A 19,059-nucleotide genomic window follows, 5' to 3' on the forward strand; every position below is an offset into this window, starting at 1 on the left:
ATGCAGTCCACAACGGTTTCAATCAATAAAAAGGAATATTTATAAGATAACAATAAAATTCAATTTTTGCAGTCATCATTGCTAAAAGGTAAGAAATTATTAAACTTATTCCCCGACAAATCAGCAATGAATTGGAGAACACAATCCTACACCGCATTTTGCTCGTTATTCCGTAGGAATCCGTGACTAAAAGTGGCCGTTCCTGCGGTTCATCTTGGGTGGATTTTACACAATGTTGGTGGTGGAGAAGATCGGCAAGTTGGGAGAAATAGTGGCGGTGGCGGCCAAAAGGATTCCCTTGCGCTTGCGATCGGAAAACAATCAGGTGGTGCTGCATTTGTACCCCCGGAATCGAGACGCCAAAACGATCGGTAAGAGCACATCGTCAAGTGTAGCCGGAACATCATCATCGGATGCGTAGAGGAACTCACATTTTCTGAGCACGTCTGAAGTAAAATGTTCAGTCGGAGCATCCCAAGTAACCGACCAAAACGCCTTTAGATGAAGAAGCGGACAGTGCGCCGGAATCGACATGGTCTGCCTGTTGCTGCCGATGGAGTTCGTTACTGGTGGTCAACTTGCTTGGATTCGGTGACGGGGATAACTGCCATCTGTGACACTGACCTCCGGAGACAACTAAATTGATTGCATTGTATGTAGTGAATAAAATCTTGATGTAAATTGTAAGTTTATTATTCGTCGTTTTCATTTTTCTTCCAAAAATAAACATTTTTCAAGCATTCTTAACTAAATCCTGACTAATCTAGCTTAAATATAGTGAAGTTATACTCGCCAACGTATATGTGAAAGTTATACTTTGAGAGTACAACCTGCATATATACAAAGCCTGGAGTCAACCAGGCGAAATGGATTTAGTGTGGGATTTATACTATTTAGTTTTTATTTTTTTCTGAGTGTAACGAGTATCATCGTTATATGTCTTCCAGAAAGCGAAGGTAGTGTAGCAATGTATGGAAGTCAGCTCAAGCAAGTACGAGTTTTCTGTTATTTGAAGCTTATACGCCTGGAGCATTTCGTCGTAATCCATTACTTCCCAAACTCGAACGTAAAATCTTGGTGCATTATCAAATACAACAATTTCTTCTATTACTCCAAAAAGAGGTAGTTCAAAGGTCTTGTCTTTTATGGATACTACACAGTTGGGACGAAAATGGATCCCATTGTAGATGACTCCTTTACACGTGAAGCATTTGTGCATGCCTGACTGCGAAAGCAAATTTGCGCACTTGAGGTTCTTTACTAGACTCATCTTGCCAGATTTATACTCAAGGTGGTTTTTGAAGACATGTTCAGCAACGTCAACAGCTTGTGCAAATACTTGCCGCTTAGCTAAACTCAGGCAGACATTTTTGTAGTTACAAGCAGTGTTCATTTGGCTTTTTATGTTCTTGTTTTTGCCTTCGAATACTCGACAATCAAATTGAACAAGCGGTCCAATTTTCTTAATACATTCGGGGTAGTGGTAGAGATGGTGGATTTTATTTGGATGTCGATTGAACAGTAAAAAGAACGTGCTATGGAAAATTCGGATATCTGTTTCAAGCTCTGCTAACAGGTAGTCCGGAACAGTGGGTGAAAACGCTATCCGAGTGATGTTTATCAGAACGCTAATTAATGCCATATACCGGCATTTTTCAGGTACTTTATGACCGAATAGGAACGGGAAGGCTCTCAAGAATAGTAGGTGTTGGGATGCAGTTTGTCTGATTCTATGGGTTGTTGGTTGGAGGAGCATTTGTGAGGTGATGTTAGATGACGGTTTATTTTTTCTATCCCGGAACCCATAGCAGAAAGTTTTAATACGATGATTGATGTAGTCTACCGTGAATCCTAATCGTTTATCACGATAATAGCATGATAATACCATTTGAATAGTGACAGGAATCACTCCTTCTGCTAAATCGTGCATTACATCAAATGCGTGATTCTCTGTCACGTGGAAGGAATCGAGTTCGTTGAGGATGCAACCGGTAGTTTTCAAACCACAATCTTTTGCAGATATATCCTTTTTCCTCAACCTGTCGAGGTTCGTGTCGTACCAATTTTTATTTTTCAGAGGATAGTTGTGCTCCAACGGATTCTCCTTATATAGGGTACGTGTGATGATACATTCCCGGCAGAACAAACTAGAAGAAGGTCCCAGCAAGCCGAAGAGCTCATGGACCGCTAATGTGTCCCCAGCTAATGCCACCACAGCAGCTTTGAGAACAAATTGTTCAGACCCAAAATAAACTAGAACTCCCTTTTCCAAACGCTTCAGGTCATTTACTAGTGGTCCCAATATCCTGTTGTAACCATGGCGCTTGGCATCAACTGTTCTTGCATAAATCAAGGGGAACACTGCCCTTTTCGTCGAATTGAATTCAATTGGTAGATTTTGTATTTTGAAGTACATAGCTGCTATTTTACTATTCCCTGCTCTCGAGCTCAGCGCATTGCACGGCTCAGCGTCATCGTTGTAGAGAATTAATCTCAAGGCGTCTGGATTCTCGTTGAAGTAGTTGTTGTCTTTGAAGCACTGTCCGTTGGTATACGAACTGTATACTTTAGGATTCGGCGTTGCTCGTGTTCCTTCTGTATGAACTTTGGACAATACGTGACGATTCTTTTCATCGTGTAGAAACATTTTCAGAGACTGAATAATTGGCACATATTGAAAAGTTTCATTGACCTATGAAGATGTTTCCAGTTAATCAAAGTTATCTATAGTACTGGCTCTCATCAAGTCGCTTTTGGTCTTGTATCAGTTAGTTACTTTTAAGGACATATTTGTACATCGGAGAAAATTTCTAAAAACATTGAATATAAGGAAAGTGTTGAACCCTAAAACAGTATTTGAACGATCAGACTAATATCAATTTAGGGAGTTAATATAAAACAGCTCAAAACAGAAACTGAAACAATTTGATGAGAACCTTGTAAATGATGTGTTAGTGATTAACTTTTTCATTTACCTTAACGTTTTTCTCTTGGCCGTTCACTAATTGTTTGACCACCTGCGACCTCAACATAATTGGTCTAGGCTCTGGAATGGAACCTACGGTATTTTTCAAAAACTGTTCTTGTTTTGAACTGTTTCGAACATCTTCGAAAATATCAGGTATTATTAGATCATTTTTCAACTTCACTATATCTTCGGGGGAGAGTTTTATTTCTGATTTTTTGAGAAACAAATCAACTCGATGGGACACGAGCATATTGATTTGATCGATTATGCTTTCGCACATTTCCACCACCTTTGTAATTTTCGTTTGTGTAAATGAAACATCCGCCCGAAGCTTGCAAATTGCAATCGATGCAAATTTTCGAAGGCACTCCGTGGTCACGACATCTTCCAGCACTGACTGACTTCGACCGGAGGAATGTGGCTCACACCCAGGCTCACACGCTGACAGAATCACGGCCGGAACGTCGTCGGAAGCGTCGAACTCGTTCCACTGGGCTTGGTCGTTACGTTGCTGGTGCTGGCCATGGGGTGGATGCGGAATCCGGTACGGATGTTTTGTTCGGATGTGCTGTCCAAGACTGCTGAATTTCCTGTAGCTCATCCGGCACCCTTTCATCATACATGTGTAATGTATGAAGCTTTTGTCGAAATCTTTTTTATGTTCGTGGACTTTTAGGTGTCGACGAAGGCCTTCGACGTATCCCTCAACCAATTCATTACAAAAAAAACACTTGCAAATATCCGCCATTTTTGAACCTGGTGGGAAAACAAAATTTTCTTAATTTTCCACTTACCAAATAAGTCTTCTACATCACAGCGCTCCGCCTTCAAGCTGTTAACAATTTCTTCCACTTCTGGATCCATTTTATCACTGTAATAACTGTTTTTTTCCGCAATAATGTAGTAAAACAAACTTACCGGACGCGAACTCTTTGAAAATCGAACAACAACAATGGCGCACTGAGCACGGCTTTGACGCTTTGACAGTTGCCCGAGAAAAAATAGCTGGATTCTTCAGCAAATAACAAGTGTTTACTGCATATCAGCAAAATGGAAACGAATTACTGATTTTCAGTAAAGTTGCAATTTGCTGAATTCGTTTCAGTAAATCAGTTTGCTGAAACTGCAAATCGAAATTTGGTGTGTATAGAAGTATTTTCAAGTCGTCGAAGTTCTTTACGATAATTAACATGGACGGCAACAAGTTCGTCGTTGAGAAGTTGAGCAACAGCCATTTCGAGAGCTGGAGATTCAACGTTCAAATGCTCCTGATTCGCGAAGAGCTGTGGCAGTATATAAAAGAAGATGCCTCGATTCCGGTCACTGATGCTTGGAAGAAAGATGACCAGAAGACGCGGGCGACCATTGCTCTTCTTTAGCTCTCCTAGTCGTAACGACTCAGCTAAGATTGATCCAGAAATGCACAACCGCGAAGCAAACCTGGTCAAAAGTCAAGCATCACTTCAGTTCTAGCAATGCTGTCACTTCAGTTCTAGGATGGGCTGCAAAATGGTGAGTCGAAAACGAGAGCGTTCAATAAAGCTCTGGTCCTCACAAGTTCCTACCTCATGCTTCCACGGGTCAAGCGATGATAAAGACCGCCAGCTAAGAGTTGTGTGCTTAGCTGATAGTGCAGCCTGGGCACTGTTGTCCCTCTTACTTCAGCTAGATTGAGGAGGTACGACCTGAGTGTCTGTTCACCAAGGAGGTGCGGCTCAAACAGCGTCTGTACTGGCATCCAGCGGCTGAGTAAGAAACGCTGCATCGCGCCTAGCTAGATCCAAGGTGGTAGCCCTATCAGCGTGGTCCGTGGATGTAGGCCCAATAGGCCACCCGTAAAAATCCCCATTGCGAATAACATAGGGAAAATACGACTCGATACAATCGGTAAAGACCAACGCGACGAATTAAGGACTATGATTGGAATCTTAGAACATGGAATTGTAAGTCACTTGGTTTTGCAGGATGTAACAGGATAATCTACGAAGAATTACATCCCCGCAACTTCGACATCGTAGCGTTGCAGAAACTTTGTTGGCCTGGACAGAAAGTGTGGAAAAGCGGGCATCGAGCGGCTACCTTCTACCAAAGCTGTGGCACCACCAATGAATTGAGAACAGGATTTATAGTGTTGGGCAAGATGCAACAACGTGTGATCGGGTGGCAGCCGATCAACTCAAGGATGTGTTTGTTGAGAGTTAAGGGCCGTTTCTTAAACTAATACATCATCAACGTCCACTGACCACACGAAGGGAGACCTGATGACGAGAAAGAAGCGTTCTACGCGCAGTTAGAGCAAACATACGATGGTTGCTCGCCGCGTGACGTGAAAATCGTTGTCGGCGACATGAACGCGCAGGTAGGAAGGGAGGAAATGTACAGACCGGTAACCGGGCGAAACAGCCTGAACGCCGTATCGAATGATAACGGCCAGCGGTGCGTAAACTTTGCAGCCTCCCGTGGCATGGTAGTCCGAAGCACCTTCTTTCCCCGAAAATATATCCACAAAACCACCTGGAGAACACCCGACCAACAAACAGAAAATCAAATCGACCACGTTCTAATTTCTACTGTAAATTCTTCTCGGATATAACCAATGTCCGCACATACCGCAGTGCGAATATAGATTCGGATCACTACTTAGTCGCTGTATGCATGCGCTCAAAACTTTCGACAGTTATCACCACGCGTCGAAGTCGAACGCCGCAGCTGGTGATAACTCAACATTGAGCAGCTGCGTAACGTAGAAGTGGCTCTAGACTACGCGCAGCAGCTAGCAGTGGCCCTACCAACGGAAGAGCAGCTTGGCGCAGCTACACTTGAAGATGGCTGGAGGGACATCCGATCCGCCATAGGTAGTACCTCGGCTACAGCACTAGGCTTCGCGACTCCGAATCGAAGAAACGACTGGTACGACGGCGAATGTGAACAGTTGAAAAACGAGAAGAATGCAGCATGGGCGAGAATGCTGCAACACCGTACGAGAGCGAATGGGGCACGTAACAGGCAGGCGCGGAACAGGCAGAACTCAGTCTTCCGGATGAAGAAGCGCCAGCAGGGAGAACGAGATCGCGAAGCGATGATGGCGGAAACGTACATCCGACTAAAGAGTGAAGCCAGGCGAATTATTCATTAATGTGTTGAAGACAAAGTACATGATGGCAAAGGGAGGAATCACCGCGCCCGCCAACCCGAATTTATATCGACGGTGATGAAATTGTGGAGGTTGAAGAATTCGTGTACCTGGGCTCACTGATGACCACCGACAACGACACCAGCAGAGAAATTCAGAGGCGCCTTGTGGCAGGAAATCGTGCTTACTTTGGACTTCGCAGAACTCTACATTGAGGATACTGCTCTTATGATTTTCATAGTTTTTTCTTATGAATCAGTTATTTTTATTTTGTCAATGGTTCATAGTTCTCGTATGCTTTTCATAAACGGGGTAACGGAATCCATAAGACTTGTCGTATACGAAAAACCTCATAAGAAGATTATTATGAAAATCATAAGATAAATTATGAAACGCCATTGCTAAAAACAATAAAACCTTTTATTGGCTTTTAAAGACTTCATTTTTCGAAGCGTAAATGAGCGCATGAGTAAAGCACGCAGTCGCTAATCTTACCGTCCATGTTTCGATTCCAGGTTACGATTTTTTTTAAATTTTGCCCAACATATTTCATATAAGTATGTATGATAATCATAACACATAATTTCAACTTTCGTACGTTACCGTTATGATATTGTTCATGCGAGTGTTATGAAATTTATACAATAACAGTATGACAATAATAGTTGGTTGGTGCTTTGAATCCTAAATCATAGTTTATAACTATGATTTCCGCAAGAAAAAAACCATAGTATATTCGTATTATTTTCGGAGTTGCAGTATCCTCAGTGTACGATCGAATAAAGTACGCCGTCGTACGAACGGCGTTCGAACGGAAGATGTTGCGTACCATCTACGGCGGAGTGCAGATGGAAGACGGGACTTGGAGAAGGCGAATGAACCACGAGCTGCATCAGCTGCTGAGAGAACCAACCATCGTCCGTACCGCGAAAATCGGGAGGCTACGGTGTGCGGGTCACGTCATCAGGATGTCGGATAGCAACCCGACTAAAATGGTTCTCGAGAGTCATCCGACCGGTACAAGAAGAAGTGGTGCGCAGCGAGCTAGATGGGTCGATCAGGTGGAGGACGATCTGCGGACCCTACGCAGAGTGCGGAACTGGATACACAGTCATGGACCGAGTGGAATGGAGACGGCTACTATGTACAGCAGAGGCCACCCAGGCCTTAGTCTGATCGGTAAGGTAAGTAATTTAAAACAGCTCCAATTTTCAAAAAATACTGCTTTATTTACAGCTATAATCGCGTAACAAAATATCTATCTAAAAAAATATAATCCAGATTCAACGGCTAAATTTGGTTAATCTCAATCTTTCGACCTAGGTAGGAACGTATGGCATCCAAATCCAATAAATATTCCAACGCATAAATTTATTGCTACAAACTGGCCATCACAGCCCTCTTTCAACCAAACCAGTGCGCTGCCATACAGTCCCGGGTCCATGGGGTCTGACAGACCCAACACCACTCGAACCCACAACCGGACCGAGTGCAAACCATGTGCATACAGCCTCCGTCCCGTTCGGTTGCCGTCCGACAGGCTGGGCACGGTTTGGTCGTCACTTTGATGACAATTTTGGAAGCCTCGTCCCACCGAGCCTCGGACGCACGCAGCGGATCGATTGTGTAGTTTTGTGCGGCGCCCGCATTCGGTTGCGGCGTTTCCAGACACTCTCCTATGTGGTAACCTTGCAGACAGTTGCGACAGAATACGAACTGGAAGGGGAGGGAAATTTGTTAAAATCATAATTACAGATTTTCGAACAATTTTGCAATAGTGTAGGCTTCTTACCCCACAGCCATTTTGGCACTGCACTCTTTTGCACTCCGGATCAACGAGAAGGCCCATACCGCAGCCCGGTTGCGGACACAGGACGCCTCCGTTTCTAAGCACAAACTCTTCGGTAGCGAAACGTTGATAGCGTTCGTACTGTTCCTTCGACAGTAGCTTAAAATGGTGCACGTCTTCAATGTAGGAACTCTCGCAGCCTACCGGACATTGCAGGGTGTATCCACCGTTCGGATGTTCCAGGAACTGTCGCTCCAACAGTCGCGATACGCAATATTGACGGAAGCAGTCCAGGCAGGTTACGTGGCCTGCCTCGCACGGGAATACCAGCACGGTGTCACTGAGAGGAGAAAAAGTTTCGATTGTTAAGTAATGATGCTGCGTGACTTGTTTAACTTTACCTTGTATCAGTACAAGCAATGCAGGGAATATCCTTATGGTTTGTTTTGATCAGATTCAATGGAGCGGCAAAGTCTTTCTCCCCACCGGAAGAATGCTCCGAACATTTAAAGTAAAACTCCGTAAACGGCGGATCGCCCAGTTCATTTTCTACGCAAGGAATTTCGTAGTTTTCGCAATGTCCCGTAATTCTCTTTTTCTTCAGAACGTCATCCCAACAGGCCGGATCTCGGTGGACCGTGAAAGCACCGCTTTTGCAGATTCCACACCGTACTCGCAGTTTGCCAGTACAAACCTTCTCGCACTGGGAACAGTACACGAAGAAATGAGCCCTTCTTCGTTCCCTGGCAGGGCTTCCGGGCTTTTCTTTTACCTCCGTCATTTGGAGGTCGGTCAACGTTTCACACAGTGGCTTCGTAGACACCGGTTCCTCTGGAGCCTCTTCAGAGATTGGCGTTTCTAGTAGACTTTTTCCATTTGCTATCTTCTTCGGAAGTGTTCTTGCTTTCACTGCGTGTATAATCGACTGCTGACCGAGGTCACACTCCTGAAAGGATATAATCCGCGTGATGACGCAACACATTTTTTATCAAATCCTACTTACACTAATCGTTATCGTATCGGACAGCTCCTTGCCGGCGAAGATAATTTTCAGCTCTCCCGGGGCCAGTCCCAGCTGTGGGGCCACAATCTCCTTCACGTCCTTGATGTCCATGTGCGGTTCCAGATCCACCGCCAGCGTGCTGCCCGTGTTTGTTTTCACGTAGATGCTCAGGGTGTTGGAGAGCTTCTTCCGACCGAATGAAAATATCGCCAACATGCTGTAAATCAGATTCTTGAAAATGTTCACCAAGTCAAACATTGTTCTTTAAGCGATAACTTCACGGATGCTACACCCATTCCAGGCGGCTGGACAGGTTTTTAAACTAACTTCGCGTAAAAATGTTTCGTAGAAAATAGAAAAAATACGCAGTTTTTTCACCATCACCAGCTAAAAACAGCTGATAAATGAAAATAAAATTTTGTTTTGACGTTTCGCGGGATGATGCTCATACTGAACACGCTTGTTCAAAACTACTGGAAGTTTGACTCATTACAGTTCGGATGCGTACATTTGATTTTGGGCTATTTTAGGGGAAAAGTGCTTATAGTATATAACAACTTCAGTGTAAGGGCGAATTCTGCTTTATCGATCGTGAGCAGTGTTGCCTGCCACAAGTGTGGTACTGCGGTAAAATAGAAAAAATCCAACGGGGTTGCGGTGGTTTCGACCGCCGCAGTCGTTCCGCAAACGTCAAAAGTGCTCGGTTCACGCTAAAAAGCTCTCACTCATTTGGTTGCCATAAAATTCAAAAATAATGAAAATTGTTTCATTTATGGTTTATGTAATCGCAATTCAGGCCAAACATTTCAATAGGTCCTATCTGCATTTGAGAGGCTCTCTTTGTTCACTTTCTCTTTCAATTATTGCAATGTAATGGTACACTTTTCAACTATTTTTGCAGTACAAATCGAAAGACGATTGTTTTGACCACCGTTCAATGCAAGGAGACAATCATAATACAAATAATCAGCTGAGATATTAACGAAAGAGAGGGAAACTAAAGAGAGCCTCTCTTCTGCAGATTGGACCTTTAGACATGTTTGGCCTGAATTGCTGCCACAACATGTAACTTATTTCTAAACTATATTAGGTGTAGTTTTAGCACTTTAGTATGCAGCTGTACGCCATTAAACATAATTTAGATTCTCAACTATTTAGGGTAAACAGGTATAATATGCCCCCCCTAAGGAAAAATGAAAATATCTCTGCACTCGTCTCCGTATTTTACTCAATCAATGCATTTATTGATTGAGCGAAGTGTTAGCTTTTATCCGATAACAACCTTATTCACGAAATAACAGCATTTATTCCGTAATAACGTGTTTTCTAAAATCAACAAAATCAAAAACTCACAAAAGCGTCGGGGCTAAACGCCCCAGCTAAGGTATAATATGCTCCGCAACAACGGGCTAGTATGCCCCTCTGTAGCGGGGCATTACGCTCCATAACAACGGGGTTATATGCCCCTACCGAGTGAATCCGAGCCGGACAAACGTCAAATATCGGAACTGAGATCAGCTGTTGCAGCGCATTGGCTGTGAGCCATATTATCCAGCTGACGGTGGGGCATATTGCCCGTTTGAGTGTGACTATGAAAAAACTTTTAAATTACAAAATTTAATTACAATTTTCTTATTTTGATTGCAGAGGCAAGTTATTTTACTTCATAATTTAGTAGACAACAGCTAATTTCATTGGTTTTGCTTCATTGGCGCGTGCTAGCGCTTAATTCAAACACATCGATAATTACAACAAATGTGTGCGTTTTCAATTTTTTGTTGTATATTTGTTTTAAAGGGTACAACAACCACAAAATTGACATAGTAGACTAGTCTCATGAATATGAAGCCTTATACAATGATTTTATCCATTCACTATTCCAAATTCCCTGGAAATTGAAGGGGGGCGTTTTGCCCCGTGGGGGCGCATTATACCGGTTTACCCTATTTCAGGCCAAACATGTCTAAAGGTCCAATCTGCAGAAGAGAGGCTCTCTTTGGTTTCCCTCTCTTTCGTTAATATCTCAGCTGTTTCTTTGTATAATGATTGTCTCCTTGCATTGAACGATGGTCAAAACAATCGTCTTTTGATTTGTACTGCAAAAATAGTTAAAAAAGTGTGCCATTACATTGCAATAATTGAAAGAGAAATTGAACAAAGAGAGGCTCTCAAATGCAGATAGGACCTATTGAAATGTTTGGCCTGATTTTTGTTTCAAGGTTGTGTGCATACTTTTTGAAGTGTGCAGCAGTTTGACGTTTGCGGAACAGGTCTTCTTAGTCTTCTTCACTCCGCCAGGTTGGAAGATTAAATTAATTAAATTATTTCTCTGGATAAGCAATATCTGTTTTGTTGTTGGTGGGGTTGAATCGTGTGTCTGGGGGAGTGGGTGGTTTACGCGTGGAGGATTTTAGTGGTATAAGGTGCACCGATTTGATCGTGAAGTGTTTTGGTGGCGAATCGATTGTGTTATAGTGGTAAATTTGAATAAAACCGTATAAAAATGTCCAAGCCATGTGCAATTCAAAAACAAGTAATGCTTATACAATTTATTTTATGAACAAACCTCAAAAATAATCTGAAATCTATTAAAACAGATCGAGAGCTCCAACGAGATAATAGCGGACCTACGCGAACGGATACGAAAGATGGAACGGCGACTTCAAGATCCTCAGATGCCGGAGGAGCGCCGCAAAGAGGTGGAAACCGAATTAACGGAAATTAAGAAAATGCTGGAAACGAACGAAGAAATGCTACAAAAGCTACACCGTGAAAATTCCAAGTCGTTTGCCGTGGCGGCTTGTTTGTTTTTCGCCTGTTTTCTAATTTATGGGGTTTATGTGCTGATTGTAGGAACTTAGCATGTACTGAACTACACTGAAACCTCCATTTAAGTCGATGCATGGCTGATCGAAAATAATTTTTACCGTACAGGCAATGACTAAACTATACAGTTTTATATTTTTTGACAAATCTCCTTAGTCATGCGAAGTGTTAAAAAATATAAAAGTCTATAGTTTTGTCATTGCCTGTACGGTAAAAATTATTTTCGATCAGCCATGCATCGACTTAAATGGAGGTTTCAGTGTACACCGAAAAGGCTTAAGATACGAGATAGGCAAAGCTGCTACATTAAGCACGGATTTCGAAAGAATTAGGCTATGTCTCATCGCTTACATTTAAACTGATCATTCCTAGCGAATAAATACAATTTTCTCAGAACTGAATATACGCAGGTCGCATTTATTTTACTTCACTTTATGACGATGATTCAATTCAATAGATGTGAAAGCGTTCCTCCTCTGGTTCACGACTCCTTACTCTAATACAGGGAAAACTGCACTAACGCAGTTGTGTAATGAAAATTTATATAATCCATACACCCGCATCCGGACTTAACGCCTACCGCGACCTCGCGGACCACCACGTCCACCCCGGGGACCTCCACGGCCACCTAAAACCAAAGATCAAACATTTAATCACAATTCCCTCACAGAATTCCACCTCCCCAATATTACCTCGCGTTCCTCTGCCGCGTCCCCTCTGTCCACCGCGGTTCGCTTCCCGTTTCTTGGCCCTTGTCTTCGGGGCATCGTCAATCAGTAACGTTTCCAGTGGCAAACTGTCCGGCAGGATGTAGTAGCGAATGTTGTTGCCTCGAATACTGAGCGAATCCAGCTGTACCGGGTCGCGATTTTTTATGGTCATTTTGACTGCCTTCAGGTGGGTGTTCATGGCAACGTCCACGCCGGTGATGGTTCCGTGCACCTGAGTTCCATTTTTCAGCTCAATCGTTACCGTTTCGTGGCTGAGTTTCATCAAAAACCTGCAACGAGAAACGATTATGTCGCCATTGAGCCGGTCCAGAGATCGGTCCTCTTCGTCAGCTAGCTTTGAGGTTAGAAGCCCGATCGGACAGGCGTCTCACTCAAAAATCCAGCAATATTCTCGCAAAACATTGCTGTTGAACACCGACTTACCGAACTAATTTCATTTTGAATGCTGTTCCACTACTGTTCAATTATTATTTCCCTATTTTCGCGCAATTTGAAACGATTTTTGACGACTAAATTTTGCGGATTATTTTTGCTTGTTTCGCTTCAGCTTCGATAAACACCGACCGCACAAAGCGAAAGCAGCCGAAAACGAACTTTGACGTTTGTCTGTCATAAAAAAGCTGATTACACCGATTACACCGTTCACACCCACTGGAAATGAGGGTTAAGAATGTGATACTTTTTAACAAATTTTGCTGCAGACGTTTCACTCTAATCTGAAATGACCCAGCAAGCCCATTGCGATTTTTTGTAAAGTTTTTCTTTCGTTGCGCAATTTGCGCGCTGGGCAGTTACGCGCAGCTCCACTCCAGTTGCGCGCAGCCACGACGTCGTTGTGCGCCAAAGCTTCACGCAGCACGTTTCCATTAGTAAACCTACATTATAGAGATCTGCGGAGGCGGCCATTGTGAGCCAATCGTGCAGAGAGAACTGTCAAGTGTGAGCCAAATGAACATGCTTATCGTTCGTAGGAAGGCGTCGTTTGAACGGTACTGCAATCGGAACTAAATAAATAAAAATTATTTTTTTTTTAATATCGAGAAATTGGCGGCATATGCGAGGGCATATGTATGTTTAGTAAAAAGATAAAAATTTATTAATTCTGCTTTCAAAAGCTCATGCTTATGACGACACTTTTGTTGCTGAACTTGTCGAAAAAACTTCCATTGCTGCTTCTTGCTTCACTTCTGCATATATGATTAGCGTAACACTTTTGCAATGAATTTCAGATTTCTTCGATTGCTCCGCTATTTCAACAAAATTTTGGAAAAAAAATTCTACCATAGTTAGAAAACGTAAACAAAACAACTTGAACCACAACGAAGTCACGCACAAAGTTTGAACATCTAGCTTTGTAGCAAGTGTTGGCAGCTGTTGTAAACAAAACAAACAGCGTTGCCGAATCGACGTATGTAACTTCCGCTCATTCTATGTAGAGGATTTCTAGTTTCCATTGTCTTCTTCGACCAAAACAAACATCGACGCTCGCCCATCGGCTGGTCGTTGTTGTTAATAACTTGCGTGGAATGGTTAGTTAACTCATTATGGTCCCTTTTAAGATTGTTTTAATAATGAAACGGAAATAAAACAATATTTTCTGGAATTGTTGCTGATTCGATTGGCTGTGTCATTCAGTCTTGTCAGGAGTCTTGTACTGATTGCACGCGATCGATACCGGATGGGTATGTTTTCAGTAATGCAAATATAATTACTGCCCGCATAATCACTAACTATAAATGCAGCGTTTCCAAGGGGTTGGTCACTCGGCACAATGTTCCCGGGCACACTTCGGTACACTCGCCGGCACACTTCGGCACACTCGTCGGCACGCTCTCACACTTGCTTATAAGCATCAGTGCATGCATTAAATTAAATGGGAGCACTGTCGTTTTCTGTCACTGCGACTGCTGCAGCTAGAGTTAAAAGTAAACAGAACGTTGGTCAGAATTTAAGAAGTTTTAGTTCGTCTCTTGAATTGAACGACAAAGTATTGTCGGAACCAGCCTAAATTAAAAAATGGACCACTCCGTAATAGACATGGTAAGTACTTACATGATTTTTGCTATCCAATATGGTCAAATTGACTTGTTATTCAAACATCAAATTGTGCAAAAAATCATCGATGATATGATAACAAGACTCTTGCCAGTTGTAGATCATTTTACTGCAGAGATCGGAAAGGATTGATGCATTGTGGAATGTAAATCCTGTTCAAAATATGTTTAATGGAATAATATTTATCACTTCTTTTTATTTGAGGATTTTTTCTGGACCGAACGAGAAGAGTATGGCGCAATATACGTGTATCTCAAACGTATGTGTCGAAATCTTCGGTTCAGTCGTGGGAAAATGCTCCGAAATAACTCTTTATAAAACAAGCGAAAACACGTTTCGCTTGAGTGACGCCGTCCGAACCGCAGAGAGAAGCTCCGACGCGGTGGTGCTCTGCTGCTGAGAAAGGGGGAGAAACCTCGACCCCGTTGCTGCTGCTTCTCTCCATCCGATGACCCGTTCGTTCTGACGTTCGTTGCAAGAATGGTTACGAAACGGTGTGCTGGCTCTTTTATATCCTATGGAGAAGGAGAAAAACCTACTGTTACCGTCACCACGGCCACGCACACACGCAACAGGCTTGCCGTTCGATGCTCAAAAGGGGGTGGCTTATACTGTTGAAGCTGTGCATCGCGCTCGGAAATCGAAGCAGGGTTGGTTGGCATTATGCTCTCACGTTTCACGCTTTGCGTTGCGTGTTTCACCGCGCGGTTGCTCTTCCGCATGCATTTTTGCATTTAATGCCGCTATTCTAATGAAATTCAAACTATGCAATGGCTGAATTTTGTTTCGTTTTTTTTAACAATGCGTTTTCGATTGCTTTATATGGCTTGATCATAATCAAATTAAAGTTTCAATTTTTTTCACATTATTCCCGCATTTCTCTACAGTATTTTCAAATTAAACAACCTGTGCAGTCAAAATCTAGCGAGACTGGAGCGAGAAACAATCATACTCATTGAGGAGAATATGCGTGGGATGGTAGAGAGCCTAAAAGAAGCTTCAGCAGGAGGAATTCCTTTGAGAGATATTTATGGGAGGAATCACGCATTGCAACCCGAGAACTTCCAGTTTACTGAATGGGAAACATATGAATTGATTTAAAAAGGAACAGCGAGCTCATTTGAATAATTAAAAGTTTATTTTAAAGTACTACAAAAACGTCTATTTTTTTCTTTGCACAAAACAACATCTAGCTAATTAGCTAATTGATAAATGGATTGCTTTCCTCTCGACAAAATTAGGCCGGGTTTACTAGTTGAGCAAGGAATTTGGAATTGGAAGTTAGCAGAAGCGAACCATGAAGTCCGTGAATTCCACCGGCATCTCGATACTGTTTTCGGCAGGGATGTTTCTGTACGCGGCTACGATTCTCAGCTGCTGGAACTGACGCACAACGTCGGGCATGGAGCGAGGGGCGATTCACTCATGTATTTTCGATGCAGCCCTGTGTATTGAAAATCGAATTGGAGTATTTTTGGTGTAATAACGTGTATTTTTTGCATTAGTGTATTATTTTGCACTTTTGTGAATAAATCGAGGGGGGCGACACATCCAGATTTTCACATTTTTACCAGAAATCTTACACATCTTACGCACTGTGCATTATCCGTTTCCATCTGCTGCCATCTGCTTCCATCCAAAATCCATCTCAAATCTTTTTTCGAACTACTCGCATCTCTTTACATCTGGTGCGATGGGTGCGATCGTTGTAAACAAGGCAAACCAGATTTGGTTGTCAAACTGATCAATTCTAGACAAACATGTGAAAAGGGCGGAAGAGCCAAAATGTACACAAATGAGTTTTCTATTTATTTCATTAGAATTGTGGTAAAATCATCTATTTCGATTGACATTTCCTTTTAATATAACTATGCATCGCTTCAAAAAGTAAAATTAATTTAGGCGGAATTCCGAGCCACTTGCTGAAAAGGACATATTGTAGTCCCGCTGGCAATTTGTATAAGAATATTAATTTTTCAGAAGAATTTCGATTGCAGAAACAAAACATTATACTTTCACTCCGATTAGAGCTAGTAAACGCTGTTCATCATGCAAATAATCATGCTTTAATAAGGTAAAAGTAAAATGTGTGCTTACGCCAATATAACACCAGAGTCGTCATTCCGCCGTCTCCTCCGCCCGCTTAAAATTCAAAATGGAATTACGCCGGGAATTATGCCGTAAGCGAATGAGAATGGTTGTTCCGCCCCGGATTTCATTTGCTCTAAATGAATCGGTAATATCATCACCTAAACTATCACTATCGCAAAAACAGTAATTTTTGCAGGGCAACATAATTCGTGCGTAAAACTTTCGATGTTATGCAAAAATTACATTGAACTAGTTCCCAAGCAGCATCAGCAATAATCGATCACTTAGTAGGCACTTTTGGGACGGTTGAATTATTCAATTTCCACTTTTGCAACACTGTGTTGGGTGTTCGTAAAGTTTTAATTCGATCTTAGAACATATCTTTCTCACTGCGTCCACTACATCTGGCAAAATCTCGAGGAAAATTCTGAAAATTGTGCAAAAGATGCGAAGGCGTAATTCCTTTCTTGCTGTTAACGGAACATAAGAACCATGGCGTATCAACAAACAAGATGACACAACGGTACATTTCCACGGCGAATTTCCAGAACTGACGTTTATTAGGCGAAAAAACTCTGCGGCGAAATTGCACGTTAAAGATAATTTAGGGCGTAATGACCTTTTTACACATTTTTGCATAAAATTACATTTTTTATGCGAGAATTGAGTAGCATGTATGCAAGTAAGCTTAATTATGCTTATCTTGGTGATCAAATATTGTTCATACATGCTGTGATTGTAAAATAGGAATTGATTTTTGTTTGTACATCTTTGCTAGCGGTTTTCTCGATTCCGTGATTTTGGAAATCCGCCTATTTCACATGTTTGTCTAGAATTATTCAGGACCTCGCAACTAAAGTTGGTCGTCGGGAAGCAGCACGGAGCACCACCAGGCACATCCGGAAGAGGATTAACCGGAGCAACCCAGTGGCCGCATACCCCGGTTGAGGTGACGGCCCACTAAAATTTCCCATAATCGACGAGTACTCTAGCAACGGATTAGAATGCAGGAGCAGTTCCCAGAATTTGCAAATAAACCAGATTGCCACGTCGGAACAAACGTGAAAAAAAACGCAACGTCGAATCATAGGCGCAGCTGCCGGAACCAACTACAATCACAAGTACCGCTATGGTGTAACATGCTGTGATGCTGGAATTTTGCCAAGGAATGAAATCTTGCCGAAAAGAAAGAAGCCAGAACTGTTGGTACCTCGGAATCAGGGTGCCGTTTTTTCCTCATTAACAAACTGCGCAACCTAATTAAACATAAGTAATTTTCCCCCCTGATTTCCCCAAAGGTAGCTCAAAGATTTTTTCTTCCAAAAAATTACCGGTGGTGATTCCAGGGACTGTTTTCTGAGGTTTTCTCAGAAATTGTGCGAGGATTTCAGATTAGATTTTTTATCATTTCCTTCAGGAACCACTTCTAGTTGCTCTGGAATCATTTTCGTGAATTCTTTCGAAAGTCCTCCGGGAGTCCGAGGAAGATTTTTTGCGTTTCATGATTGTCTTTAAGAAATTGCTAGGGTTTATCCGTAGGAAATGTCAGATGTAGTCTCTCAAAGGCATTAAAAGAGGACCGAGGGTTCCTCGGAAGTTATTGGTGGCTAATTTTCTGTAAAACGACTGGAGGATACTACGGAAATTGCTTGAAGATTCCTTGGACGCATTTGCTTAAGGGTATTCAAAACGACTAGCTGAAGAACTTCCAGGAAAAAACAATAATTGTTGGAGAATTTCTTTCAGAAATTATGTGCTAAGAATCTTACATATGTATATTCCGGTAATTTTCTTTGTCAGACACTGCGGGGATCATTTCAGAAGTATACTGGGAATTCTTCCGGGTTCTCTACCATCAATTCTTCCAGAAATTCTTTCGGAAAGTGCTACGGAAGTTCCTTCAAGAGTTTCTGCAAATCAGGATTGTCTGATATATTTCCCGGAGGTAATCGAGGAGGTAGTAGCGGGTGGATTCGTGGGAAGGAACTAATGGAGAATTGAAGAGGGCTTCTTGTCGGTTATCGATGACAAATTTTCTGGAAACCGGCTGTGAGATTCTACTTATCGAATTGCTTGAAGATTCCTCCGACGGATTAGCTTAAGCGTTCTCACAATGAAGGGTTTTGGCAAGATATCGCTGCTGGACTTAATTACAGAGTATTCTGGAAATAGTTGTTGGAAAACTTGTTGAAACAATATACTCGTAGTAGAAGATCCTCAAAGAAATAGGACCGGTACGCACCGCTGAAAAAAAAAATACGAGCATTCCTCGGAACGGTTTGCTGGAATGTTTCTCGGAGGTAATTCATGATGGATTTTCTGAAAGTAATTGCTGAAGGATCCTGCGGAACGAACAACTGCAGAGTTCCCAGGAAAGAATTACTGGAGGATTCTTCTGATAACCTGCAGACCTAGTTTGAAAACAAAAATATTAGTGATTATCACACTATATTAAAAGAGCCT

General features: G+C 42.3%; 3 protein-coding genes across 3 annotated transcripts; 1 reads left to right on the forward strand and 2 right to left on the reverse strand.

Annotated features, from left to right (window-relative positions):
- Nucleotides 1-7,309: 7,309 nt before the first annotated feature.
- LOC109413506 (E3 ubiquitin-protein ligase parkin) lies at nt 7,310-9,312 on the reverse strand. The gene is made up of 4 exons (XM_019687192.3): nt 8,894-9,312; nt 8,292-8,836; nt 7,894-8,230; nt 7,310-7,817 (listed from the first exon to the last, which is right to left on the reverse strand). Exons 1-4 carry the CDS (start codon nt 9,149-9,151, stop codon nt 7,506-7,508), a joined length of 1,452 nt encoding a protein of 483 aa, XP_019542737.3. The 5' UTR covers nt 9,152-9,312; the 3' UTR covers nt 7,310-7,505.
- Nucleotides 9,313-11,263: 1,951 nt separating this feature from the next.
- On the forward strand, nt 11,264-11,770 carry LOC109404948 (uncharacterized). The gene is made up of 2 exons (XM_019677903.3): nt 11,264-11,426; nt 11,491-11,770. The coding sequence occupies exons 1-2, from the start codon at nt 11,397-11,399 to the stop codon at nt 11,752-11,754; spliced, it is 294 nt and encodes a 97-aa protein (XP_019533448.2). The 5' UTR covers nt 11,264-11,396; the 3' UTR covers nt 11,755-11,770.
- Nucleotides 11,771-12,137: 367 nt separating this feature from the next.
- On the reverse strand, nt 12,138-13,029 carry LOC109404947 (probable small nuclear ribonucleoprotein Sm D1). The gene is made up of 3 exons (XM_019677902.3): nt 12,874-13,029; nt 12,412-12,719; nt 12,138-12,347 (listed from the first exon to the last, which is right to left on the reverse strand). Exons 1-3 carry the CDS (start codon nt 12,885-12,887, stop codon nt 12,289-12,291), a joined length of 381 nt encoding a protein of 126 aa, XP_019533447.1. The 5' UTR covers nt 12,888-13,029; the 3' UTR covers nt 12,138-12,288.
- Between the last annotated feature and the right edge of the window lie 6,030 nt (nt 13,030-19,059).

The sequence above is a fragment of the Aedes albopictus genome, chromosome 2 (genome assembly GCF_035046485.1).
Source record: "Aedes albopictus strain Foshan chromosome 2, AalbF5, whole genome shotgun sequence".
Classification (NCBI taxonomy): domain Eukaryota; kingdom Metazoa; phylum Arthropoda; class Insecta; order Diptera; family Culicidae; genus Aedes; species Aedes albopictus.

Bases quoted from the DNA above. Each gene is read 5' to 3' on its own strand.
- LOC109404948 (XM_019677903.3), top strand. From the start codon at position 11,397: ATGTCCAAGCCATGTGCAATTCAAAAACAA. The intron at 11,427-11,490 runs GTAATGCTTATA...CTATTAAAACAG, and splicing joins CATGTGCAATTCAAAAACAA to ATCGAGAGCTCCAACGAGAT.
- LOC109413506 (XM_019687192.3), bottom strand. From the start codon at position 9,151: ATGTTTGACTTGGTGAACATTTTCAAGAATCTGATTTACAGCATGTTG. The intron at 8,837-8,893 runs GTAAGTAGGATT...ATATCCTTTCAG, and splicing joins CCGATACGATAACGATTAGT to GAGTGTGACCTCGGTCAGCA. The intron at 7,818-7,893 runs GTAAGAAGCCTA...CTCCCCTTCCAG, and splicing joins AGTGCCAAAATGGCTGTGGG to TTCGTATTCTGTCGCAACTG.
- LOC109404947 (XM_019677902.3), bottom strand. The intron at 12,348-12,411 runs GTAATATTGGGG...CTTTGGTTTTAG, and splicing joins ACGCGGCAGAGGAACGCGAG to GTGGCCGTGGAGGTCCCCGG.